Raw genomic sequence first — 22,781 nt, 5'->3', positions numbered from 1 at the left:
GAATGCACTAAAAATTTTGAAAATAAAAAGTAATTTTTGGTGGGTTTACTTATTTATTTTTAAGATAAATTGTATTGTATCGTTTGATAAATGATATATGCTGCATTGCTATATATATATTTGCCCTTCGTTTCCAAATATAATATTTGATTAAAGTATTGGTAAAAAATGATAAACTTAAGGTTATGTATTTAACCATAAAATTTTTTGAAAGAGCTAACTGTTTATGCTCTGAATAAGCCGGTTATTTTTACTTAAACTTAATAATTGTTTTGCGCTTTAATGACTTCATTTTTTTTCGTAACGCTTTATTGAGCATATTCTATTGAAATTGAAGTCGTAAAACGTTGAAAGAAATATTAGGACCTGGAGAAGGCTACCAATATGATTTATTAAATATATGTTACTATTTAATGGTTTTCAGCTATTTTTTAAGCAAATTTAAACATTAAATTGTAGAACAATTTTAAACTTGTTTTCATTTTGTAGCATGTTTTTAAGCTGACATTTTTTTAGATAATGAAATGTAAAAACGATAATCTGTGTATATTTGATTTACACACTCCTTTTTATTTAATATTTGCATTTTTATAATGTAATAACATAATTTTAACAAAGGAATAATAGTTCTTTCTTAAAAATCTTTTTTTCTTTTTTTAGTATGTCCAGTGGTCCACCTGGCAAACGTCTTAAACAGCAGTGTCTTAGTTTTGCACGCATTTCTTCTTCAAATGTTAATGCTGCTGCCCTTTAAGTCAATGATACTGCCAACTTTGTGAGTGTCAGTATACCCCAATAATCAAATGGAATTGTTGAAGAAAATTCATAATCTGCATTGGATAATGTTTTAATTGTCAGTGTCTCTTCAGTTGACCCATTGTGTGTGCAACAGCCTTGAAATTTAGTTAGTTGCACTGACATTGCTTCAATTCTTATCGAAAATATTCTTAGAAAAATGATTGATTCAGAAAAAGTTAACTTCTTGGACAATTGTTGGAAACTATCTCCTAATTTCATATTTGAAAAGAAGAGTTTCACAATTGCACAAGGTAAGACAAAAAGTATTTCTTTTCATTCAAAATGGTTTAATAATTTCAAATGGCTGAGATACAGTAATCAAAAAAGTTACAAAGGTGGATTGCCTGTGTATTATTCTTGAGAGTATCTGTAAATGTGAAGTTGGGTGTTTTTGTTAAAACACCATTTTTAAACTACAACAAGTCTAAGGAGCTTCTAAATAGCCACGAATCAAAGGCAAATCACCAAACAAATATAAAACGGTGATCAACTACCTAGGCACACTAAGTAAATCCAGCATTGCGTATCGACTCAGCAATTAATTCAATGACTGCTGAAAATATGAAAAATAATCAAAGGGTGCTTCCAACAATTATTGAAGCCGTCATGTATTGTGCACACCAACAAATTGCACGGCGAGGCCATTGGGATTAAATCATTCAATTTTCCGAAAATCAAATAACAAAGGAAGGGAATTTTATTGCCCTGCTCCGCCTTCTTGCAGAGCAAAATCCAGTTTTAAAGGAACACCTACTTAATCGACCGAAAAACGCACTACATTTTAGCAAAACTATACAAAATGAAATAATTAACATTGCCGCTAACTTGAGTCGTGACTATTTTTGTAATTGTCTAAAAGCTTGTCCACCTTTTTAGATAATTGCCAATGAGAAAAACTCACATGTTCGAGAAATTATTTCGGTCTGTATTCGTCTTCTTGACACATTTAAAGAAAAGCCTAAAAATATGGAAGTTGTAATTCGATTGGTGGAGATTAAGAGAATCACAGGAGAGTCTATTGCACTGTCTATTAAAAATGCGCTAGAAGAAGAAAAAATTAGCATCAAAGATTCAAAGGACAAGCATAAGATATAACGGCGTTTATGAGTTCAGACAAAAAAGGGGTACAGTCTCTTGTTAAAAAAAGGGCATCATTTGCAGACTATCAAGGATTTGTCCTTCACTCCCTAAATCCAACAATTTGCTATGGATGTGAGATTTCATCTATTAGAAATGTGATGGATTTCTGCCAACAACTGTTTTCATTGTTTGAAAACTCACTAAAGCGAAAACGCTTTCTACAACGAGTTAATTTTACTCAAGTGCCTGAATTAAAAAAGAAAAAGTTGAAGAGCTTTTGCAAAACACGATGGCTTGAGCATCACTGTACATTCAATACTATTGATGAACTTTACATTTACATTACTCACACTCTTGATAAAATTGTAACACCATCAGATGACATTGATCTCTATGATGATTTAGAACCAAAACGTTGGAATTGGGTTTCTGAGACTTGGTCAAAAGCGAATGGATTACAACACACATTTACTATTTACGACCACATTATTAATTTTGTTGTGGCAAAGGAAGGTTTATAGCCAATGCAACCAATTTTATAATGTCTTCAGGGTGAGTTAATGGAGATTTATCTTGCCTTCCAAAAAGTTTCGTAATTTTCTTCTATCTATTCTGCACTCTGCACAAATGCTGATGACTGGTTTTCTATCATTTATCTCAAAGCCAAGAAAATTGCGCCGTCTTTAAATTGTACTGAAGAAACTCCAAGGCTTTGTAGTTGTCAAATCCACCGCTCAAATCTACCCGCTACCTTATTTTTTGAGTACTTCAAGGGTAATGTAGCCATTCCATTCCTCGACAAGGTTTTATTTGAGTTGGCAGCACGCTTTACAGAAAATAAGAGAGCACATTATGAATTATGTTCTTTGATTCCAGAAGTTATTATCAACAAGGACATTGAAGAGTTGGAAACATTGTCAACGCAACAAGCGGATAAATGGTATGGAATTCTTCCAAACCCATATGGTTTGAATAATGAGTTGCAACGATGGAAACATTCATGTGTTGAGAAAAATTTTTATGGAATGACAATCACGCAACTACTTCAGCAACATGTTGACTTCACATTCTTTCCCAATATTCGTGAGTTATTCCTCAATCTGGTAAACTATCCAAATAGGCAGTTGTGAAGCGGAGCGTTCATTCTCTTGTGTACGCCACATTCATTCATATTTACAAACAACGATGACAACTGTCAGATTTTTGTGTGATTGGGATGCATTATAACAATTTACACGACTGTGTTTCAACAGAAAAAATTGTAAATAACTTCATTGCACTTCATCCACATAGGATGGAAGCACAATCTCATTTTTATGACTGTGCTTAGTAGTTTATGTCTGTATATTATGTTTCAATGAATAGATAATGTGCTTTGGATCACAAATAATTAATTCTAAAACATGGAAAAAATCATAAAATTTTGTAGGTTAAAGTCAAGTACTTTTTCATAATTCAGCCACCCCCTACTTCAAAATCTTGGATCCGCCACTGCGTATCCAAAGTAATATTAGTCCACCGGTAAACTTATGTATTCAAAAAAATGCCTTTAAACCAATTCCTTATCTTCGGATAAAACTAAACAAGATAAACACAAACAATTAAAATTATGATTGAAAAAATGATTATTAAAACCTATTGTCGTTACAACGGTTTAACTTGGAGGAGGAAGGAAGGTAATCAAAAACATGACCACAGCCACCCCCTTACCCCATAACGTTTTCAAAAAAAAGCACTATCCTCAAAAAAAACTCTAGGTTCTTCACTGCTACTTACATTAATAAACTAAACAACAACAAATCAGGTTGTTGTGTTAGCACCATCCACGTCATGTTAGTACGTCACGTCACGTCATGTAGATTCATCTCATGCAAAGTCATTGGTTAAAGACTCCATGGCATTAAATTGGGTCAAAGGTGAATTAGACAATTCCAAACTTAATATCATTGACAAATTTCGATACACTATTAACTACAATGAGGCCCAGAAGCAATACAGTGTCCAAATGCCATTTAAAGTAAACCACGATTCCATTTGTGACAATTACAATTTATGCATTACTTTATTAAAAAACTTGCAGAAAAGGCTAAGCAAAGACAAGACACTCCTACAATCATACAACAATATTATGAAAGATCAACTTCTACAGGGAATTATTGAACCGTTACAATAATTCCCTGTGTAACAAGCAAAGCATCATAATCTTGTACATTACTTACCACACTGACCGGTTTTGGGAAAAGATAAAATTACTAGTAAAGTAATAATTGTTATTGACGCTAGTAGTGCAGCGGATGGTCCATCGTTAAATGAATCTTTTTATGCAGGACCTTCATTGACAACTTTTCTCTATGACGTTTTGTTACGTTTTTGTTCACAAAATTTTGCTTTTATAACGGATATAGAAAAAGGCTTTTAACAGTAGCATTATCCCCCTTGGATCGTGACTACGTAAAATTCCTATGGTTTAACGATCTTAATAATATTAATTCAAGTAACATTTATACGAAAAAAATTATTTCATTCAGAGTTTATTTGGTGTTGCATCATCTCCATTCGTCCTCTCAGCACCACTAATAAAAAATGCTGAACTATGCATAGACAGTAAACAAAATTTTGTTAACTAACTCATGAACTTACTCACGCAGATGACCTTAATGCAGGATTCCATAATATACTGCATTCAATTTTTTCAAAAGAGTAGACATCACCTACAAGATGCAGGTTTTAATTTAAGAAAACTTGAATTAAATTGTAATGACTTGGAAATTTTAGCAAATGAAAAGAACTTTAAATCTCATGACACTACTATAGTATTAGGTTTTAATTGGATTAAGAAAAAAAACATTTTAATATCTGATTTAGCAAGTTTATTAACTGATATAAAAGGTAACTCAACAAAATGAGATATACTTTGGTTTATAGCCAGTATCTTCGATCCGTTTGGTATTATAAATCCAATGGTAGTATGTTTAAAGATCTTCTTTCAAGAAATATGCTCAAGTAAAATAGGATGGGACACTAAAGATAATTTTTTAATAGTGCAAAGAGACAATTTTAATGATTTCCATTCCGCTCCAAACATCATTATTCCAAGGTTCCCAGTGGGCATGCGCCATCTAAAGGACGTCCTGACACATTATATATTTAAGTCGGTGCGTAATTTTGCATTTAAGCCGGTACGTCCGGATACGTAAATGTAACGTCCTAAGGGCGTCCTTTCGTCTCCTAATAAATTATTATAGAAGAAAAAAATGACGTCCCCAGGACGTCATATTTACGTAACGTATCGAACGTAATGTACCGTCCGTTTCTTTTATAACACGTTTTTGAATGTTTTTGGAAGTTTATTTTATACGCGCTCCTTAAAACTTAACGTTTTATTTTACTTGAATAAATTTATCAAGTTTATCGACAAAAAGTCAAAGAAAAAATCGATATAGAGAAAAAAGCGAGGTAACATTCATTATTCCTTTCTTTTAAATAATATTAACTATATAATTTTACTGCTACGTAAAAATATAGCTTTAATATGTATTTCAATTACCACTTATAGCTATTTATACAAATAGCTGCTATATATAACAATACATAGTCTAAATAATTAAAAAAAAATTTTCAAATATATTGGCTATATATAGCAATATAAAGACTATATATACATAATCTATATAGCTATATTAAGGCTTTATAGGTTACAAATCTCTTATTCTTATTAATTAGAATAACGTATATGCAGTCAACACAGAATATAAATATTTATATTCTAATTAGACTATATATAGCTTACAGTCTACAGTCCATTTAGAAAGAATATATTCTTACATAGAATACGAATACTTATTAATTAATCATAAAAATAGCAATATAGATTATAATAAAAATATAATAAATACTATATATATGTATATATTATAATAAATACGTATATATAGTATTGTAATAAATAGCTATATAGTATGTATAACTACTCTTATTAATAAATAATAAGATTAGCTATACGTAGTTTACACAGGAATATATTCAATGTGTATTGAAATTTATTCAAGAATATATTTCAATGTGGACTGTATTCTTTAAGCTGTTTCTAAAAATATATTCTTACATTGCTTATCTTTACTACTTAAGTTTTACAGTTTTCGGCTTTTGTTAAGATAACTTTATCTGATTTGCTTAAGCAGCTGCTTTTAAGATTCATGTTAAAACTAGGGCTATCTTTTCACAAATTAACTTTATAACATATAATCTTTTCACATATTAACATATTAACAAGCATTTTTCACGATTTATCATTTTTCGGCAATTTTTGTATAATATATTTGTCTAATATATTTTGAGAATTGCGTATGAATGTTATGTTTTTTGCTTTTTTCTCCTTTTTTTTTTCTTTTTAAATATTTTATTTCGTCATTTTCATAATAAGTTATTTACAAAATATTTTGAGTTAAGATATGACCGGAGCAGGCAGAAGACAAAAGTTTTATCTTCTGGCCCCGTTGTATCGTTTACACTATCATAAATCTACCATAAATTTTACAATATCAGTAAAATAATATAAGTACTTTTAAATAAACATTTTACGTTATTTTATACATAAAAAAAAAATATTTTTACACAGATAAAAATATGTATATATAAAAAAGGAAACAAATACAAATTTAGATAAATAAGCTAAAAAAATATGTTTTGCTTTTTAGCAAACGAAAGAAAAGTTAAGAATTAAAAAAAGAAGATTTTTTAATTCTTAGATATCTCTAACTTTATTTTATTAAAAATAAAATAGAGTTAGAGATATGTCATAATCAAGTAATAGTTTTTTTAAATAAAATTTGAAAGTTTGAAGTGAAATTATAGTTTTACTTTCAATTGGAAGGAATAATTTCCACAAATGTGGCCCTCGGTATGTTTTTGAGAAATTAGACTGTTTTAATAAGATTTATGGTACCTGATAGTTATGCAATGAATGCTTTGTTTAATATTTATGAATTAAAATAACAAAAAGATCGTCAAAAATATTTGGCAGCATACGATATTTGAATCTAAACATGAATAAAATAATACTGTAAGTATTTAACAAACTAACATTAAGCACTCCAAGCATTTTAAGCAGTGGATTGGCACTGGTGTATTTATTAGCATTTAGTTTAAGGCGGCTTGCTTGTTTTTGTTTATTTAAGATATCCTTTAATATTGATGGATAAGTGTTGGCCTACGCAATAATACAATAACTGATATAGGTATGGGTAAATGAAAAGTAGATAAGTTTTAAGCAGTTTTTAACCAATAGATCTCTTGTCTTGTACATAATTCTAATACTTTTTGAAAATTTATTTTCTATTAAATTATTGTGGTCTTTCCAACTTATTTGTTCATCAAGTAAAATACTTAAGAATATAGTGCAGAATGTCTGTTGTAAGTTAGTTTTTTCTATTGAAATATTTGGGAGTTTTAGAGGCAAAGTTTCAGATTTGGAGGATTTAAAAAAAAGAATATACTTGCTTTTAGTTTTATTTAGAGATAGTTAGTTGGCTATCAACCATTCATTGATGTTGTCACGCTCACGACTCAAAGTGATGAAGATTGACTCTATGTTTGAGTGTGTATAAAATTCTCAGGTTAAGACGGTGGCGTAAGCAAAAAAATTCTGTAGTTGTGTTGTCAAATGAACTTGGATTAGAAGGTGATTAAAGTGTTTTTGAAACTTTTGTTAATCGGAAAAATATATTGTGTGATGCAAGTATATTCCTGAATTTAATTGTTTTTCTTCACAAAAAGCTTGAAATCCTGATTTAGAAAATGTGAATGAATTGTGTTCAGATAATACATTTCCTCTTCAATATAACTTATCTGAGTCTGAAATGTTAAAACTATTCTGTTCTTAAATTTTTCTCCAAATGTTAAAACTATTTTGTTTAATTACATGAAAGTAATAATAGAACTAGTTACTAAACCTGTTCAAATAAATGGCAATCACTATGAGATATCTTTGGGTAGTTTTACATGTAATGCACTTGCTAGATCTATGTTAAAAGTTATAGTACAACACACAAGGTACCTTTTATGTGAGTAATGCACCATATAAGTTTAATTAAAGATATACATATAACGTTCAAGTAAAGATCATCGAATTGTGTTTAATGACCGAGACGATAAAATTGTTTTGCGTGCCAATGAGTTGTTTCACGATAACAAATATTGTGAGCCTGACAACAAAGGTGAGCGTCATCATTTAAATCAGTCATCTCTTGTTAAACTGCACTTTAATATTATAAAAAATTTTTCAATTGATTACATGCACTTAGTTTGTCTTGGAGTCATGAGACAAATTATATACTATATAAAGTAACATTTAAAGGCGTTTTTGAAAGGCGTCTATCCTCTTTACTGCTAAATCTTTTGTCTATTGCCAACTGACTTAGTTTGTCAACCAAGATCTTTTTCAGAATTGGACAGGTGGAAAGCAACTGAGTCAAGAAGTTTTCTTCTTTATACTCGGGTAGTTATTTTAAAAGGTATTCTTAGCAAAGTTGTAAACATTTTTTAAGTTTATCACTGGCCATAAGAATGTTGTGTGAAAATAGTGTCAAGTGTCTTGATGATTTGTCTCCAGCTAAAAAACTTATTTATGATTTTGTAAATAATGCAAAACCACACTATATTTATACTTTCGTTGTGTATAATGTACATTTGTAATAACACATCTATGGCAACGTTGAGCATTTTAGCTCCAACTTACATAACGCGTCTGCAATCCAGTTTGAAATTTTTTTAAAAAGTTAAAGCGTCTTCAACTTGGTAAACATAAGCCAGTTTCCAGATTGCAAATGGGCAAGCTTAAGTTTCCCAGATTACAAATAGTCAGTTTAATAATGTATTTTTATACATTAATAAACTCACTATTTTGCATTTTGATCAATAGAGGATTAAAGTATTCCTGCTTTTTAGTTAACAATGGTGTTGTATATTTTACTGAAAAAAGATCTAATGAAAGTTACAGGTTTCAGTTTTATAATGATTTACATCTAGAATCCTTTTTCAATTGTTCCATTTTTTACAAAAGAATAAAACATTTATAATTTAAAAAAAAATGCCTACTTAATTTATTGCAGAAAACAGAAATCAGACTTGATTAGAAAACATGCGAGTTTACCATACAAGAGTAGTTACATTGGATTTTCTCTTTTCGAAGATCTTTAAATTAGTTTAAAAAGCTAAATGTAGCAGTTAATTTTGTTTATACTGTAATGTTAGTCAAGATCATTGTTTGCCCATTTCGTGAAAAATTTAAATAAATAAAAGAATATAAGAGTCAACAATTTAATTACTAAATAATGTTAAAAGCAAAACTTTATTAAGAAAACATTTATCTTTAAACTTATTTTAAATTGGATATATACTAATTATGCATCTGACATCATTATTTATAAGATTACTTTTCCATTGATTTTATTCAAGCTTAAAATCAAAGCATAATTTTATTATTTCTCTTGTATCAAAAAATAGGGCTGGAACTGCCAAGCATGTTCGGATTCGAAGCTATTTATTTAGAGTATTTATTATATTTTAGGACAAATAAATGTACCACAAAATTATTTATAGATTATAACAAATGCTTATTGATAGTGTTAAAAAAGTTACCATTAAGTCAGGGGTGCACCTTTATTTAATAGAAAACTTTAAAAAAGAATTCAAATTAGTTTTACACTAGGTTTAGTAGTTTTACACTAGATTTGAAATAAACTATGACAATCTGAAATAAACAGACAAATCTGCTGAAAGGACTTTGGCAACAGGTTGGCATTCAACATAATCCTTACCCTGTAAGGCTAACCATTCTTTTGTTGTTTGAAATTTTTTGAAGAGCTTCAAGTGAAGTCCCTTTAAAACATGATTTAAGTAGTTTGCTGCAGCACTCGATATGTTTCCAGTGTGACAAAGAGCAAATCTTTTCTCAATGCAGCTTTTCAAGTTTTTTGCATACAAGACACCGTAGCCATTTTTTCCATCCGTCTCAATAAATTGATCAATTTTGTCATGGATTAAATAAAGAGAATCGGCGACAGTGTTAATTGTTGAAATAGACTCAGCCGACCACGTTTCTGTAAATTCTTTAAGTGGTGCCAAATTTCTACTGCTCCCTCGATTGATTTCCACTGTGATGCACTGATGGTCTTTGAAGAAAAAACATCTTCATTTGCACATAAGCTGATAAGTGCACTCTTTAGATGTAGGACAGAAGCCATGCAATCCAGTCCACTAATCCATCTTGTGTCAACAGATCCGCGTAACTGTCTAAAATTGACTCCTTGAGCTTTTGATTCTGATTCCAGCAACTCAGCTGCAACTGTTGACTGGTGAGTTAAAGAAGCCAAATCTTTGCATGTTTGCAACACATCATCCATTCCAGCAGTCATTCCAAATGAGTCTCGAACTGCTCATTGCAAAATATGATTGTTGTACAAGTATTGGTCAAGGCGCTTTGACAATTTGACTGCAAGTTTCATGTTTCTTGCCTGGTTGTTCACGCACTACATTGGCAAATCAGCTTGCAAATTTAGTTCTTCTAAGAAAGAATCCAGCTTTCCTTCAATTAAGATACCTGTTTTTCTGCCTGGGAACTACATCACTTAGACATGGGGTGTCCAGTGATGTAGTCTCCAATTTTCGTCAATAGCATGAAAAGTCCAAGAGATGTAGCTGTCCTGAGCTCTAGTCCAAAGGTCAGAAGTAAATGCAGCACTTTTTAGATTTGGCGTAATCTCCGTTATTATGCTCTTCATTCCAGCTTGAACTTCTCTTGACCGAATAGAAAGCTTTCTTGAATAACTTGTTCTGTGATAAAGGCTCAGTTTAGGGTTTGCAATGTCAAACAATTTCTTGAAACCTCTTCCTTCGACTGCTAAAAAGGATGCCAGATCAGAGCAAAAGTAATCCAGCATTGCAGAGTCAAACTGTTTTTGAATGGAATTGTCTTTTTCATATTTTGACTTTGTTTCAAGCATTTCGACCATGTTTTGATGTTTCTTCTTAGAAGGAGGAAGAAGAGAGTCGTCAGTTTTTTCAGAATACTCAACGTAATCTTGGCTGTGTTTTTATTCGAATTAGCGATGAAATCCGCTTGTGTTTCCATCTTTTGTTTTCAAAGACTTTTTAACACCTTGCATTCAGCATCGTCACTTGTTTTTTGAAAATATCTCCAGATTTTGTTTTTTCTTGGTGACATTTTTGATCGTTTAAATGAGGCAAGAATATTTCTTTTCAATATGAACAATATGTGTCAAGTTGAATTTTACAGGTAAACTAATGAAATGAGGTCGAAAGTGCACCATTTTACACAAAAAGTTTTTGTATTTAAAATCTAATTAAAAATATTTAAAATCTAATTAAAATTTTTTAATTAGATTTAAAAAAAAATCTAAATAAAAAATCTAATTAAAAATCACGGAGTCAAAATAATAAATAATTAAAAAAGCAAAGTATTAAGCATTTTGTAAATTATAATAATTTTTGATTGGGAAAATAATATAATATTTAAGTCTCATTCTACTTCTCGCAAGAATTTTGTATTTCTCGTTTCTCACGAGAAGTCCCATTTCTCATGAGAAACGAGAACGAGACGAGATCTTGCTTATGGTTACTTGATTTCAATATACCCAACAAACTGAAAGCAGTACAAAGAACTATTAACAAATTAGATATGATTTAAATTTTGATGGTATTAAACATTGCTATGGGCGTCTTAAAAATAACCCACTCTAATCAGCTATTTTTTTTTTTTCATTTTAATTTTATTTAAGTGCCTCAATTGTATTTAAGTGCCTCATTATAATCTTATCACAGAGCACCGCGGATGAGCATCTAAAAAGAAGTTTACGCCTCCTCTCTAACCAATGTCGCAAAACTTGCCGAGAGGTGGGGTTTGAACCACAATCCCTTGTTTCTCTGGCAAGTACGATACCATTGCGCCATAACTGCTGTCGGCTGCAGATAGGAAGTACTTTATCTTCTTGCCACGCTATTATGAATTTACTGATTTAGTTATTTATTACCATCATTCGATAGTTGTGCAGAACGGCGTAAAAAAAACATTATTTAAAATTAACTAAGCAGTATGCTTTGTGTAAAAAAAGCAAGAAATAATATCAAGATGCTTTTTCAAAAATATTATTTATGCAAAAGTATTGAAGTGCTTCCTTACTCTTATCTCAAAGCACCCTTTTAACCCTTAAGTAGACTAAATGATGACCACGCCATTAAATTTACAGGTTTGAACTATGCAGGCTCTTTATACATTAAAAATATATAAAAAAGTAATGTTTTATTTAAGACTTGGATTTTTATATATAGCTGTTGTACAGAACGCTCTTTATATTCAGATCTTGTTCTTGATTTATCTGCGTTTGTAGCTTACGACGATTCTTAGCAAAACGAAGAGCACCTGTGGAAATCATTTCCGACAACAGCTCACATTATATCTCTGATATTTTATATTATTTCAAGAATATCATGGAATTGGAACCCTTCCGCTGCACCGTGGAGGGAAAGATTTGTCAAAGAACTTGTTGCTTCGACAAAACGCTGCCTTCGCAAAGTAATAGATAATGCGAGCCTTAACTACAAAAAACTTTTAACTATATAAGCCGAAGTTGAAGCCGCCATCAACAATTGGCCAAATTCATTTACATACGATTAACCTGGAGATACCCCACACCAAACCATTTAATATATGGAAAGACCTTAAACATTTAGCAATTAAAGAAAATAATATAAAATATATCTTTAGTATTCGCAACGCATACATTCATAACGTTTTAAATCACAATTGGAAGCAATGGAGAGATTAATATGATACCAAGATGAGAGAATATCACAAACATATTAAATAAATGGGAACAACCCAAATTGCAATAATTATTGTGGTATTAATACATGATCCTAATAATAGGCAAAGAATATGGAAAAAGGGGAATTGTTTAAAGACTAATGAAAACACATATAATCATATACGAGATGCAGAAGTTGAGTATATTAGTAAGGGAAAAGAAATTATTAATCAAGTACCTGTTAATAAACTTTACTTTTTAGGAGACTTATATTAAAGGCTGAGCAAAGAAATTATTAACGTGAAGTTTTGCAATGAAAATGATATTGAACTCTTTGTAACTAATTAGTAAGCTGGGGAATGTTGTCTAATCGCGCTCGTGTTTAAACCTTTTGCGGTTCTTGTTTATTATATATTTGTATTCACGAGGTTCTCTTCAGAGTTTAACTAATCGTACATTAGGAAACGCGTATCACTTGAAAGTCGATTGGAAAATATATTTTTATTTAATGCGAGACTTTTTACTTTAAATACAAACAAAAAAAAAGTATCCAAGCAGATATATACTTCTTTATACGTAATTATTATAACCATTATGATATGATATAATCATTATATCATTCTTATTCTTTATAACAATAGCTTTTATAAAATATGCTAAATATAAAAACATATATTTTTTGATATATGTTAAATATAAAAATATTAACATTATAAAATATGTAAAGTATAAATATACAAATTTTATAAAATATGATAATTATAAAGTATGTTATGTTTCGAAACTTATGTTAAAAATAAACCAAAACATTAAAAAAAAACTGTTTTTATAAGCAAAAAGAAAAAAAAAGAAAAAAAAAGAAAAATGAAGGGTAGTTTTGAAATCCAAATTTGTAATTTGAATGTTAAACAACTTAAAAATAATTTTAAACTTCTTTATTATTTACCTTAAACTCCTTTAGATCAGCTAGCATATCTTTTACAGCCTCAGTGAGTAGGAAGGCCCATTCTTTTAAATATAAACAGCATGCTTGATACTCTGATGTTGATTTCATATGTTTTAGAGTTAGATTTTCTTTTCTATGAGACCATATATACTTGGTAAGGTCAGTTATACATGAATTTTTGATTCGCGCCAATGGTGTATATAAGTTACCGTAAAAATCTTTGGTAAAAAACACATCTACTTCGTCAATTAACAAAATCATGGGTCTAGTTGGCTTTTTGTGAGACCCAACCGTTTCTGCTGGTTTATTAGAGACTAAGTCAGCAACGCAATTACGAATGTTACAGTTCTGATTGATAACATCTTCACATATGGTGTTGAAAGTGGCATAGTGAATATGACTTGTCAAGCCTAGAGAGCTGAACAAGGGAAGAAATGACTTGTAGTCACGTGAGCTTAGGTACTCGCTGTAACAAGCGCAGCTGACATCAAAGCCAATAAGACTTAGAAAACACGATACAACGGCCAAAACTAATGACTTTCCTTCACCTGTTCCTATTTGCACCATATTGTTCTGAAGCTTGTCGTTGCTGACACATACATTTTCATATATGCTTTTTATATTATCTGTAATGCTTTTGCCCTGCTTTGGCTCAAAGTAGCCTATTCCTAAAATGCGAAAAACAGATATAACCTGACTTGGGTGTGGTGTAAGCAAATAAGAATCCTGATTTTCAATGCCTTCCATTTCATTATAGCATTCAGCATTTTGCAATGTCCACAACGCAAATATTCTAGCCACAAGTATGCTTATACTTTTTCTATCGTGTTCGTCCCATATTTTTTTTTGCAACACATTTTCAGTCATTTTGTCTGCATTATGTTTTATTAATGATATAAACTCGTTTAGCACATTTTTTTCACTTATTTGAGTAATATATTTTGCGATCGCTTGTTTATAATTCTTTATATATAATTCAAATACATCTTTAAGTCTTTGTTTGCTTTCTTTCTTTATATCGTCACCTTCAAGATTATTTAACACATAATCTATTCCATGATACCTGGTATTCTGATTAAAAATTGAAATGACTTGTCCTTTAAAAAAAGAGTGCTCCGAGATAATATTGAAGCCAACTCCACTTGGATCCTGTTGCAAAGCAATACTTAACTCCGCCATCTCCATTCTTTTTCCATGCTGATTTTTGTATATTTTAAAAATGTAATCTAATTTTTCATTTATGCTTTCCGTATATTCAGGTAAGTTATTAGCAAAGGTTTTAATTTTTATTAACCACTTTACTTTTTCATTTACATCTCATTCAGATCTTTCAACCATTTCGAAAAGATAGCTTATTGTTCTCTCCAGCTTTTCTGTAGTTTCTTGCATTATTGTTGACAAGTTAAAATTTATCCCTACGGATTTTGAGTGCCTATCGAACATTTTAATATTTTCTAAGTTATGTCGAAACAAATCAAATTCTTGCAACGATATATCAGAGTTATCTTCACGAAAGATATTTTTAGCAGAATTAGATAGTTTATTAAAGTAGGTCTTTAAAAAAGGAAATACTTCGTTTTCATATGAATTTGGATCAAATAAATTATCGTTAATATGATTTTTCAGTTCCTTAGAATGAAATAAAAATAGTATATGTTTAACAAACTCTTGATAAAAAAGTTCTCTTTCGTTGTTATTAGCTTTTTGAAGCTCGATATTTATTATTTGAAGTTTGTAGTTTCTAAGTTTTGTTGATAGATTTTCCCTCATTTCATTGTAGAGAACACAGGTCTCAATCTTTGACAAGTTTTTTTTGACAATAGAGTTTTCTGCATTTATTCGGGAATGGCGTATCACACAAATTAAAAATGAGTTCCATTTTTGACAAACAATCATTGATTCATTTATCTTTGTAATATTGAGCTCCTCTAGAGAGCCATGATACTTTTTTTGATAATCAAGAAAAAAGTTAACAATGTTTTCATACGATTTACCCAATCCAACTAATATATTGTCAATCAGTTTATTTAAGTTTGTAAAGCTAGGTAGATTTGAATGGTTCAACGTTTCAATATATGTTTTTAATTCAATAAAACTGTTTAAATTATGAAAGCAATTTATCGTATATTCAATATCACGATTACTTGAAATGTCGGAAAAGGTTGAGCATAAGTTATTAAACTTATTTCGCAAACTACATTCTATTATTGGAAAAATACTTTTAATTTCAACTAATGTTTCACCAAATACTTGCATGTACTCCAAAACTCTTTTAAATATAGTTAATGCTTTAATGATATTGTTTTCTTCTAAGTAATTTGTCAAAGAGCCAGCGCATTCCTCCACCTGGTCAATCACTATATTTTGCGTCAAACGAATATACTTTCCCATACCATTACATTCACATTTTTCCATAAATTTATGAATTTAATTAATGTCCGTAGAACTTTTAACTCTAGTGAATTCTTTATGATAATTTTTATTTTCGAGGTCTATATAGACTTTAAGTTTTTCTTGCTCAGATTCTATCCAAAGTTTCATACCGTCTGGTAATAAATAAAGAGTTTCTTTAATAAGTTCCATGCTGACCGCACGCTCATCTGGTTTTGCACATCTAGCACTTCGAAAAACTTCTTGCATTTGAATCCGTATTGCTTCTTTTATTCTACCCAATAATTCAACGTATTTTTCGTTGCTAGTATGGTTAACAAGTTTTTCTAACTCTTCTATTATTAATTGTGGTGTGTTTTGGAAATAATCTTTTACTGGCATATTTACATACGTTTCCGTTATTGCATTCAGCCTTTCTTCAAAGTTTTCTTGAATGATTTCAATGTTACTGTTTATTTCAGAAGAACTGTAACAGTTTTCAAGCGAGTTGCAAATATTGTATACATGTTCTATTTTTATTTCGGCTTCGTAAAAATTGTTGTTATTTATGTGAAACTTTATTCTGTGTATATATTTTAGTATGTTTCTTGAAATAGTCTCATAAATAAAATTGAAACAATTAGTTAGCTCAACTTCAGTGTCTTGATCTATGTAGCTATTTAGTTTAAACTTTTCTTTAAGAGAAAGATTGTTGTACAAACATTTTTTAGCTTTGTCTAACTTTGATAGCTGTTTGATTACCTTTTCAACCTCATTTTTATCTAGGCTGTTTCCCAATGCTCTCAAATTATGTTTAGTTTTAGTTATTAACTTGTTTATAATGTTCGCCAAGTTTGTTTTTATTTTAAAAATTGAGTTAAATTTTATTAATTTTTCATCAATTTCAAAAAGTTTCATAGCCAACTCATTAAATTTATAGTTTTCAACATATTGCATAACGCTTTTTTCAAAATCATCCAACTCTTGATTTTGGTTTTTGTTGTAATCACTAAGCAGTTGATAAAATTTGTTATTTTCAAAATACTTATCAAACTGAATAAAAGCTTTAACTATTTCGGTTTTCAAACATGCATTGTCACCAAGCTGATCAATAATTAAATGATAGTTTGAGAGCCTATCAAACATATCCTTTTTAATGAGCTGACTTTGCATCAAATTGTTTAGCAGTGTATAATTTTGAATTTTGATGCACTCCTCAAGTCTAACCTTAATTCTCTGTGTTAATCCATGCGCCAAGTAAGAGTTTTCCAAAGTAAGTTTCTGTACTTGGTTTAAACAAGTATCCATTTCAGATATAATTAACTCTCTATACTTACTTAAAAACGTTTCAAAATCTAACTTGTAGCTAGTTGCTTTTTTGCTAAAAAACTTTGTTGAAAAACACGAATTTAAGTAATTTAATGCAGCTTCAGCTTTGCTGTGCTCAATTGTTTTAAATAAAAATTCAACGCCATTTAATTTGCTGTCATTAATTTTGTTTTCGAGCTCCTTGATTTTGTAGTTAAGGCCTTCAATACTTTTGTATTTTGTTTCCGAGATAAACTTGTTAGCTTCATTAGATGGTAAATTTTTATTTGACATCTCATTGAACTTTGACTTTACCATTTCAAGATGACCAATTTGATGCTTATTTTGCTCTATTCTATTCTTTAGGTCACTAATTTTCTTTTTGTTTTCTTTTTCAGTATTAATAAGATCTTCAATGCTTTTAAAATTATATGAAAGTAAAATTTTTTTACTTTTTGTGTCTTTTTTAGGTCCCTTTAAACAAACAGTGTATTTGTTAAGAATATCAGCATAAAAGATTTGTTTTGAATTGTGTTGTTCAATATTTTTTTCAAAATCATTAATATTGTTTGTAAGGCTCATAATTTTCTCGTCTACCTGTTCTAATGTATCGCATTGTTCGCTTTTCAAATATAAAAAATTTGGTTGCTTTAATAGGTATTGGTTTTTAATATTTATCATTTTTGTTTTTCTACTTTTTAAGTGATTCAAGCTATATTTTTCTAAACAAAAAGTATTTTTAATACTCGTAAGGCTTTTTTCAACCGAACTGTAAAAATATTCGAATGATTGATCACGATATTTTTGAATGTCTGGAACACTACCCTGACACTTTTTCAAATTGTCAAGCTGCTGCAGTGCTTTATCTACTTTTATAAGCTCTAAATAATTTTCTAAATCCAAATTTGTTTCAATGACTGTCTCGCATAAACCAAATGCCCAGCCTGTAAGATTGTTTTGAATGTCTTGAATGATACTGTCATAATAGCCCCATTTATGTTTATTCAGCCATTCAGCATCTTTTAGTTTTTTAAGATTTGAAAACAACTTGCTGTAGTCGACAGCATCATTGTTTTTGTTGTTTAGTAGTTTTTCTGTATCATCACTTAAGCTTTTCATGTAACCAGTTATATTTTGATTAGTCGAATAGAACACTTCAGCGGTCCGTTGCTCAACAATTTCGATTCGACGGACCAACTGCATTTGCTTATAGACTCTTTCCATTTCTTTAAACTTTTCGTTTTTAAAGAGATGATTGATTTCATCGTTTAAATTTTCAAAAAAGTGAACTACTGTGCTTAGAAACATTTCACAGTGTTTGTTTATTTCTTCTTTAGAAATATGTTCGCATAACAAATTAATGTGTTTAGCGTTTTCTAAAACTTGAAGGAAATCATTGATATCAGACAAATCATTATCAGTTAAATATTGCTGTGCAAATAAGTGTTCACAACATTCTGGCAACTTTTTTAACTTTAATATGACTAATGTTTTAAGATTTTCGTAAACGGCAGTGATTTGCTTAACTAGATTTTCATGGTCAGTAAACTTAATACAAATAATTTTAGAATGTTGAAGTAGATTAGCCGATGCATTGAAATCATTTTTTTCCAAAAAATTTTCAAGTTTTGATTGGATCGTGTTTACCTGAGGAGTTAAACAACATTTAAATATAATGCTGCAATTAAGTATAGTACAAAAAGTTACGTTCAGAAAATTAAATTTTTATTTTTTTTATTTACATATTTTAACTTGGAATATTTATTTAAATCAAAAAGATTTTAAAGTTAAAATTATAAAATTTGTTTTTCTTTTACATTTAAATAAATTTCTTTTTTAATTGTCAAACCGCAATTTTATTTGGATCCAAGTTCTATAAAATTTTTTTTCAAGTCTGCCTTTTTCGGATTTAAATACTAATATGGATAAAAATTAAAGGCATTAAATATATAATAAAAATAAAACAAAAATAAAAATAAGAGCAAAAGCGGTTAAAAGGAAAGCATATATAAACGGAAAAAAACACATCTAAACTTTTTAAAGTATTTGTGTTAATAAGTTTAATATATATACTAAGGAGGTAACCCACTGTTATTTAGGGTAACCCTCCTACAAAAGACTTCAAGAGGTAATCCACAGTTATTCAGCGTGGTAATCCTCTCATATATTCATAAAAAATATATATAAAAAAAAAGCATGGAGTTCGACTATGAATTCTTAGAAGAGCCAAATTGGCCAACAGTTCCTAGTGCATCAGCTGAAGTTACCAAAAATATGCATAAATGGTGTGGCAAAATATTGTGTATCTTTTCTGACTTTTTAAAACGACTTAAAATTCTTGAAAATGAAAAGATAAATGTCTCAATAGCAACATCAAACAAACCAACAACAATATTCACATATGGACAAGCAACATAAATTCAGCAAAATCAATCAAAGCCAAAAGAAACGTGGTAATGATAGCAAAAATTACAAACCAGTTTAATAATAAAAAAAATAATTGCAAATAACATCATTATAAGTGGGGTAGCTGATCATACTACTTTAGACAAACAAATTAAAGAAAAAAATGATAGAAAAACCATTGAAATATTACTAAAAGCAATAAAACGCGGTATGGTATGTGGTGTGCGGTATGGTATGCGGTATGCGGTAGTGGTGTAGTGGTAGAGCGCTCTCTTCATAAGCGAGAGGTTCTGAGTTCGATTTCCATCATGTCCCTGGTAGTACCGCGCTCAACTTGTTTCTCCGCGCAGCGGCTTTGTTCGTCAAGGTTCGTGTTTCGGAGTTATAAAGTTGAGAGAGGGTGATCACCACAAGTAGCTTCCTCATTTGTAGTGGCCTTCTCGGCTTTAGGGAGATAAATTATTTAAAAAAAAAAAAAAAAAAACAAATTTTTCAATAACAAATACAAAAAGAATAATTCGACTAACTAAAAAGACTAAAAGACCGGAATGACCACCTGACCTCATCTTAGTTGAATTGGAGAACAAAGAAACTCAAAATGTTTTAATTTAAAATTCCAAAAAGTTAAATGATAATATCAACTTCAAAAATATCTTTATTAACAAAGACAAAACTGCAAACCAGAGATTGTTCGACAGTGAACTCAGAAAAGTTAGAAATACTAGAAACGCAGCACTTGCTCATGAAGGTGAGGATACAAATGGGAGGCAACGATACAATGTGCACAATGGAAAAAATATTATTGACCTATACGATTAGGTGAACTCGAATGGATTAAAATCAAATCAGCATAATTTACATATAAAAATTAAAAGGTCCTCTTCATTAAACTTGGGAATACAAAATGTTCAATCTGCTATGAAAAAATCTGCTATCATTCATGATATAGTGCATAATCATTCTCTAGCTATTTTTATACTCACTGAAACTTGGATAAAGTCAGACGACTCTACTGCAAATCAAGACGATATGGACCCAACAGGCTTTAAAATAATTCAGTACTGTTGATCAGATCATCGTGGAGGATGCGTTACAATAATATACCGTGACAACTTAAATATCAAACCACTCTCGTTATTGTCTACCTGCCTGTCTTATGAACATATATCTGCCAAACTAATTCTGGCAAATAATATCTACAATACTATTGCAATTTACCGATCAAATCCAATCACTCCAACAAGTATTTTTTTTTTCGAACTATCTGATCCCCTAAAGGAACTTCAAACATTATCTGGAGAAATACTTCTGTGTGGTGACTTTAACTGCCCAGGTACTACTCCAACAACCTGCAATCCAAGACTTGCTGAGATTCTAGAGACCTACAGCAAGATACAAAGAGTTCGATCTCCAACTCGCATATCATCTACTACCGGTATAGCCAACATGCATAATCTAGTATTTAATCGACATTATGACATTTTACTCAGCAATTTTCAAGTAAGTGATGAGGGTATTTCAGATCACAAAATGATTCGGGTTGCACTTTATCATCAACCTTCAAATATTAAAACTGTTTGGTTTTCAAAAAAAAACTTTAGAAAACTAAACTTGTCACGCTTTATAAAAGAATCGCAAGTAATTCCATGTTGCTTATCACTTGAAAACAACGTGGATGATAATGCTGAACAAATAAGAGCAAATATAACAACTGTTCTCGATCATTTAGCACCCATTCGGAAATATTCAATGCGATCTGGTAAACATGATGATAGATGATTATCTTCAGATGCCAAGAATAAAAAAATCAGACGTCGTAAACTGGAGCGTGGTTATAAAAAAACTGGAAACTTATCAGATAAAAAACTATATAGAATAGCATGCCGTGAGTCATCAGCAGCAATTCATAAACCCAGATGTTATCACTATAAGGCAAAACTAAATTCAGCATACGGATAATCAGAAAGAAGCATGGAATATTGCCAAGAAATTACTAAATTCAAATAGTTCAAAAACTAAAAACACAATACCAGAAGCAAAATGCGATGTAATAAGTCAATATTTCATACACAAACTTGAAAGTATAAAAAATAATATCCAGGAAAGGCTTGCAAAAAACGCAAAATCTAAATCCTTCTCAAAATTACATCCTCCGGTAATAAATTTTAACACCATTAGGTACAGCCACACCTACAGATGTGTCAGAAATATTTAAAGCTCTCAAACCTAAGACTTCGCCACTTGATATTATTCCAACAAACGTCCTTAAATCTTGTTCAGAACTTTTTAGTCCACTTATAGCTCACATTGCTGACCTCTCTTTCAAATCTGGAATTTTCCAGCCTTATATAAAGTTGCTCAAATAACACCAACTTCCAAAAAATCAGGACTAGCAGAATTTGATAAATCAAATCTACGCCCAATATCAAATGTCAATATAATTTCTAAAATTCTTATAAAGTTTACATTATATTGTCTTCTTCCTTACGTAACTTCATCTATTAACTTCAATCCTTTGCAATCTGCTTTTTGATCAAATCACTTAATCGAAACAGCAATTTGAACACTATTCTCCTATCTCTGGACATATCTTCAGCATTTGATACAATTGATCTTAGCCTGCTGATTTCCTGTATTAAAGATAAATTTGATGTCACAGATATTGCTTTAAAATGGTTGACATCATACTTGCACTCTCGAAAATCTTTTGTTTCTATTGGATCAACAAAATCTAGACTAATAGCAAGTTCAACAGGAGTACCACAGGGTAGTGTATTAGGCCCATTTCTATTTTCCATGATTGTTTCACCTATATATCGTAATGTAGCAAAACTCGGTGGCAATCAACATCAAAATGCTGATGATACCCAACTTTATACTATCATCAATCCAGGCAAAGATAGCATTAATCAAATCAGTGTGTGTGCTGATGCAGTAACAAAGTGGTTTTTATAAAATGGAGTTCTGCTCAACCCAAATAAAACAGAAGCTGTTTTATTTGGATCTAAAAAACAAATTAGCAAGCATAAAAATCATTCAAAAATTGTTTT

At 30.3% G+C, this 22,781-nt stretch overlaps 2 protein-coding genes across 2 annotated transcripts in view; both read right to left on the bottom strand.

Annotated features, from left to right (window-relative positions):
* Window positions 1-18,972, bottom strand: part of LOC136085794 (protein translocase subunit SecA 1-like) — a 37,097-nt gene extending 18,125 nt beyond the window's left edge. Inside the window, exon 1 of the mRNA XM_065807261.1 lies at window positions 13,648-18,972. Coding sequence (XP_065663333.1) covers window positions 13,648-14,832 — 1,185 coding nt within the window. The 5' untranslated portion in view covers window positions 14,833-18,972. The remainder of the gene's footprint in view (window positions 1-13,647) is intronic.
* Window positions 13,772-22,781, bottom strand: part of LOC105845996 (uncharacterized) — a 38,869-nt gene continuing 29,859 nt past the window's right edge. Inside the window, exon 4 of the mRNA XM_065807260.1 lies at window positions 13,772-18,972. Coding sequence (XP_065663332.1) covers window positions 16,075-18,972 — 2,898 coding nt within the window. The 3' untranslated portion in view covers window positions 13,772-16,074. The remainder of the gene's footprint in view (window positions 18,973-22,781) is intronic.

The sequence above is a fragment of the Hydra vulgaris genome, chromosome 10, assembly GCF_038396675.1.
Source record: "Hydra vulgaris chromosome 10, alternate assembly HydraT2T_AEP".
NCBI lineage: Eukaryota > Metazoa > Cnidaria > Hydrozoa > Anthoathecata > Hydridae > Hydra > Hydra vulgaris.
This window is presented reverse-complemented; position numbering and strand designations above follow the sequence as displayed.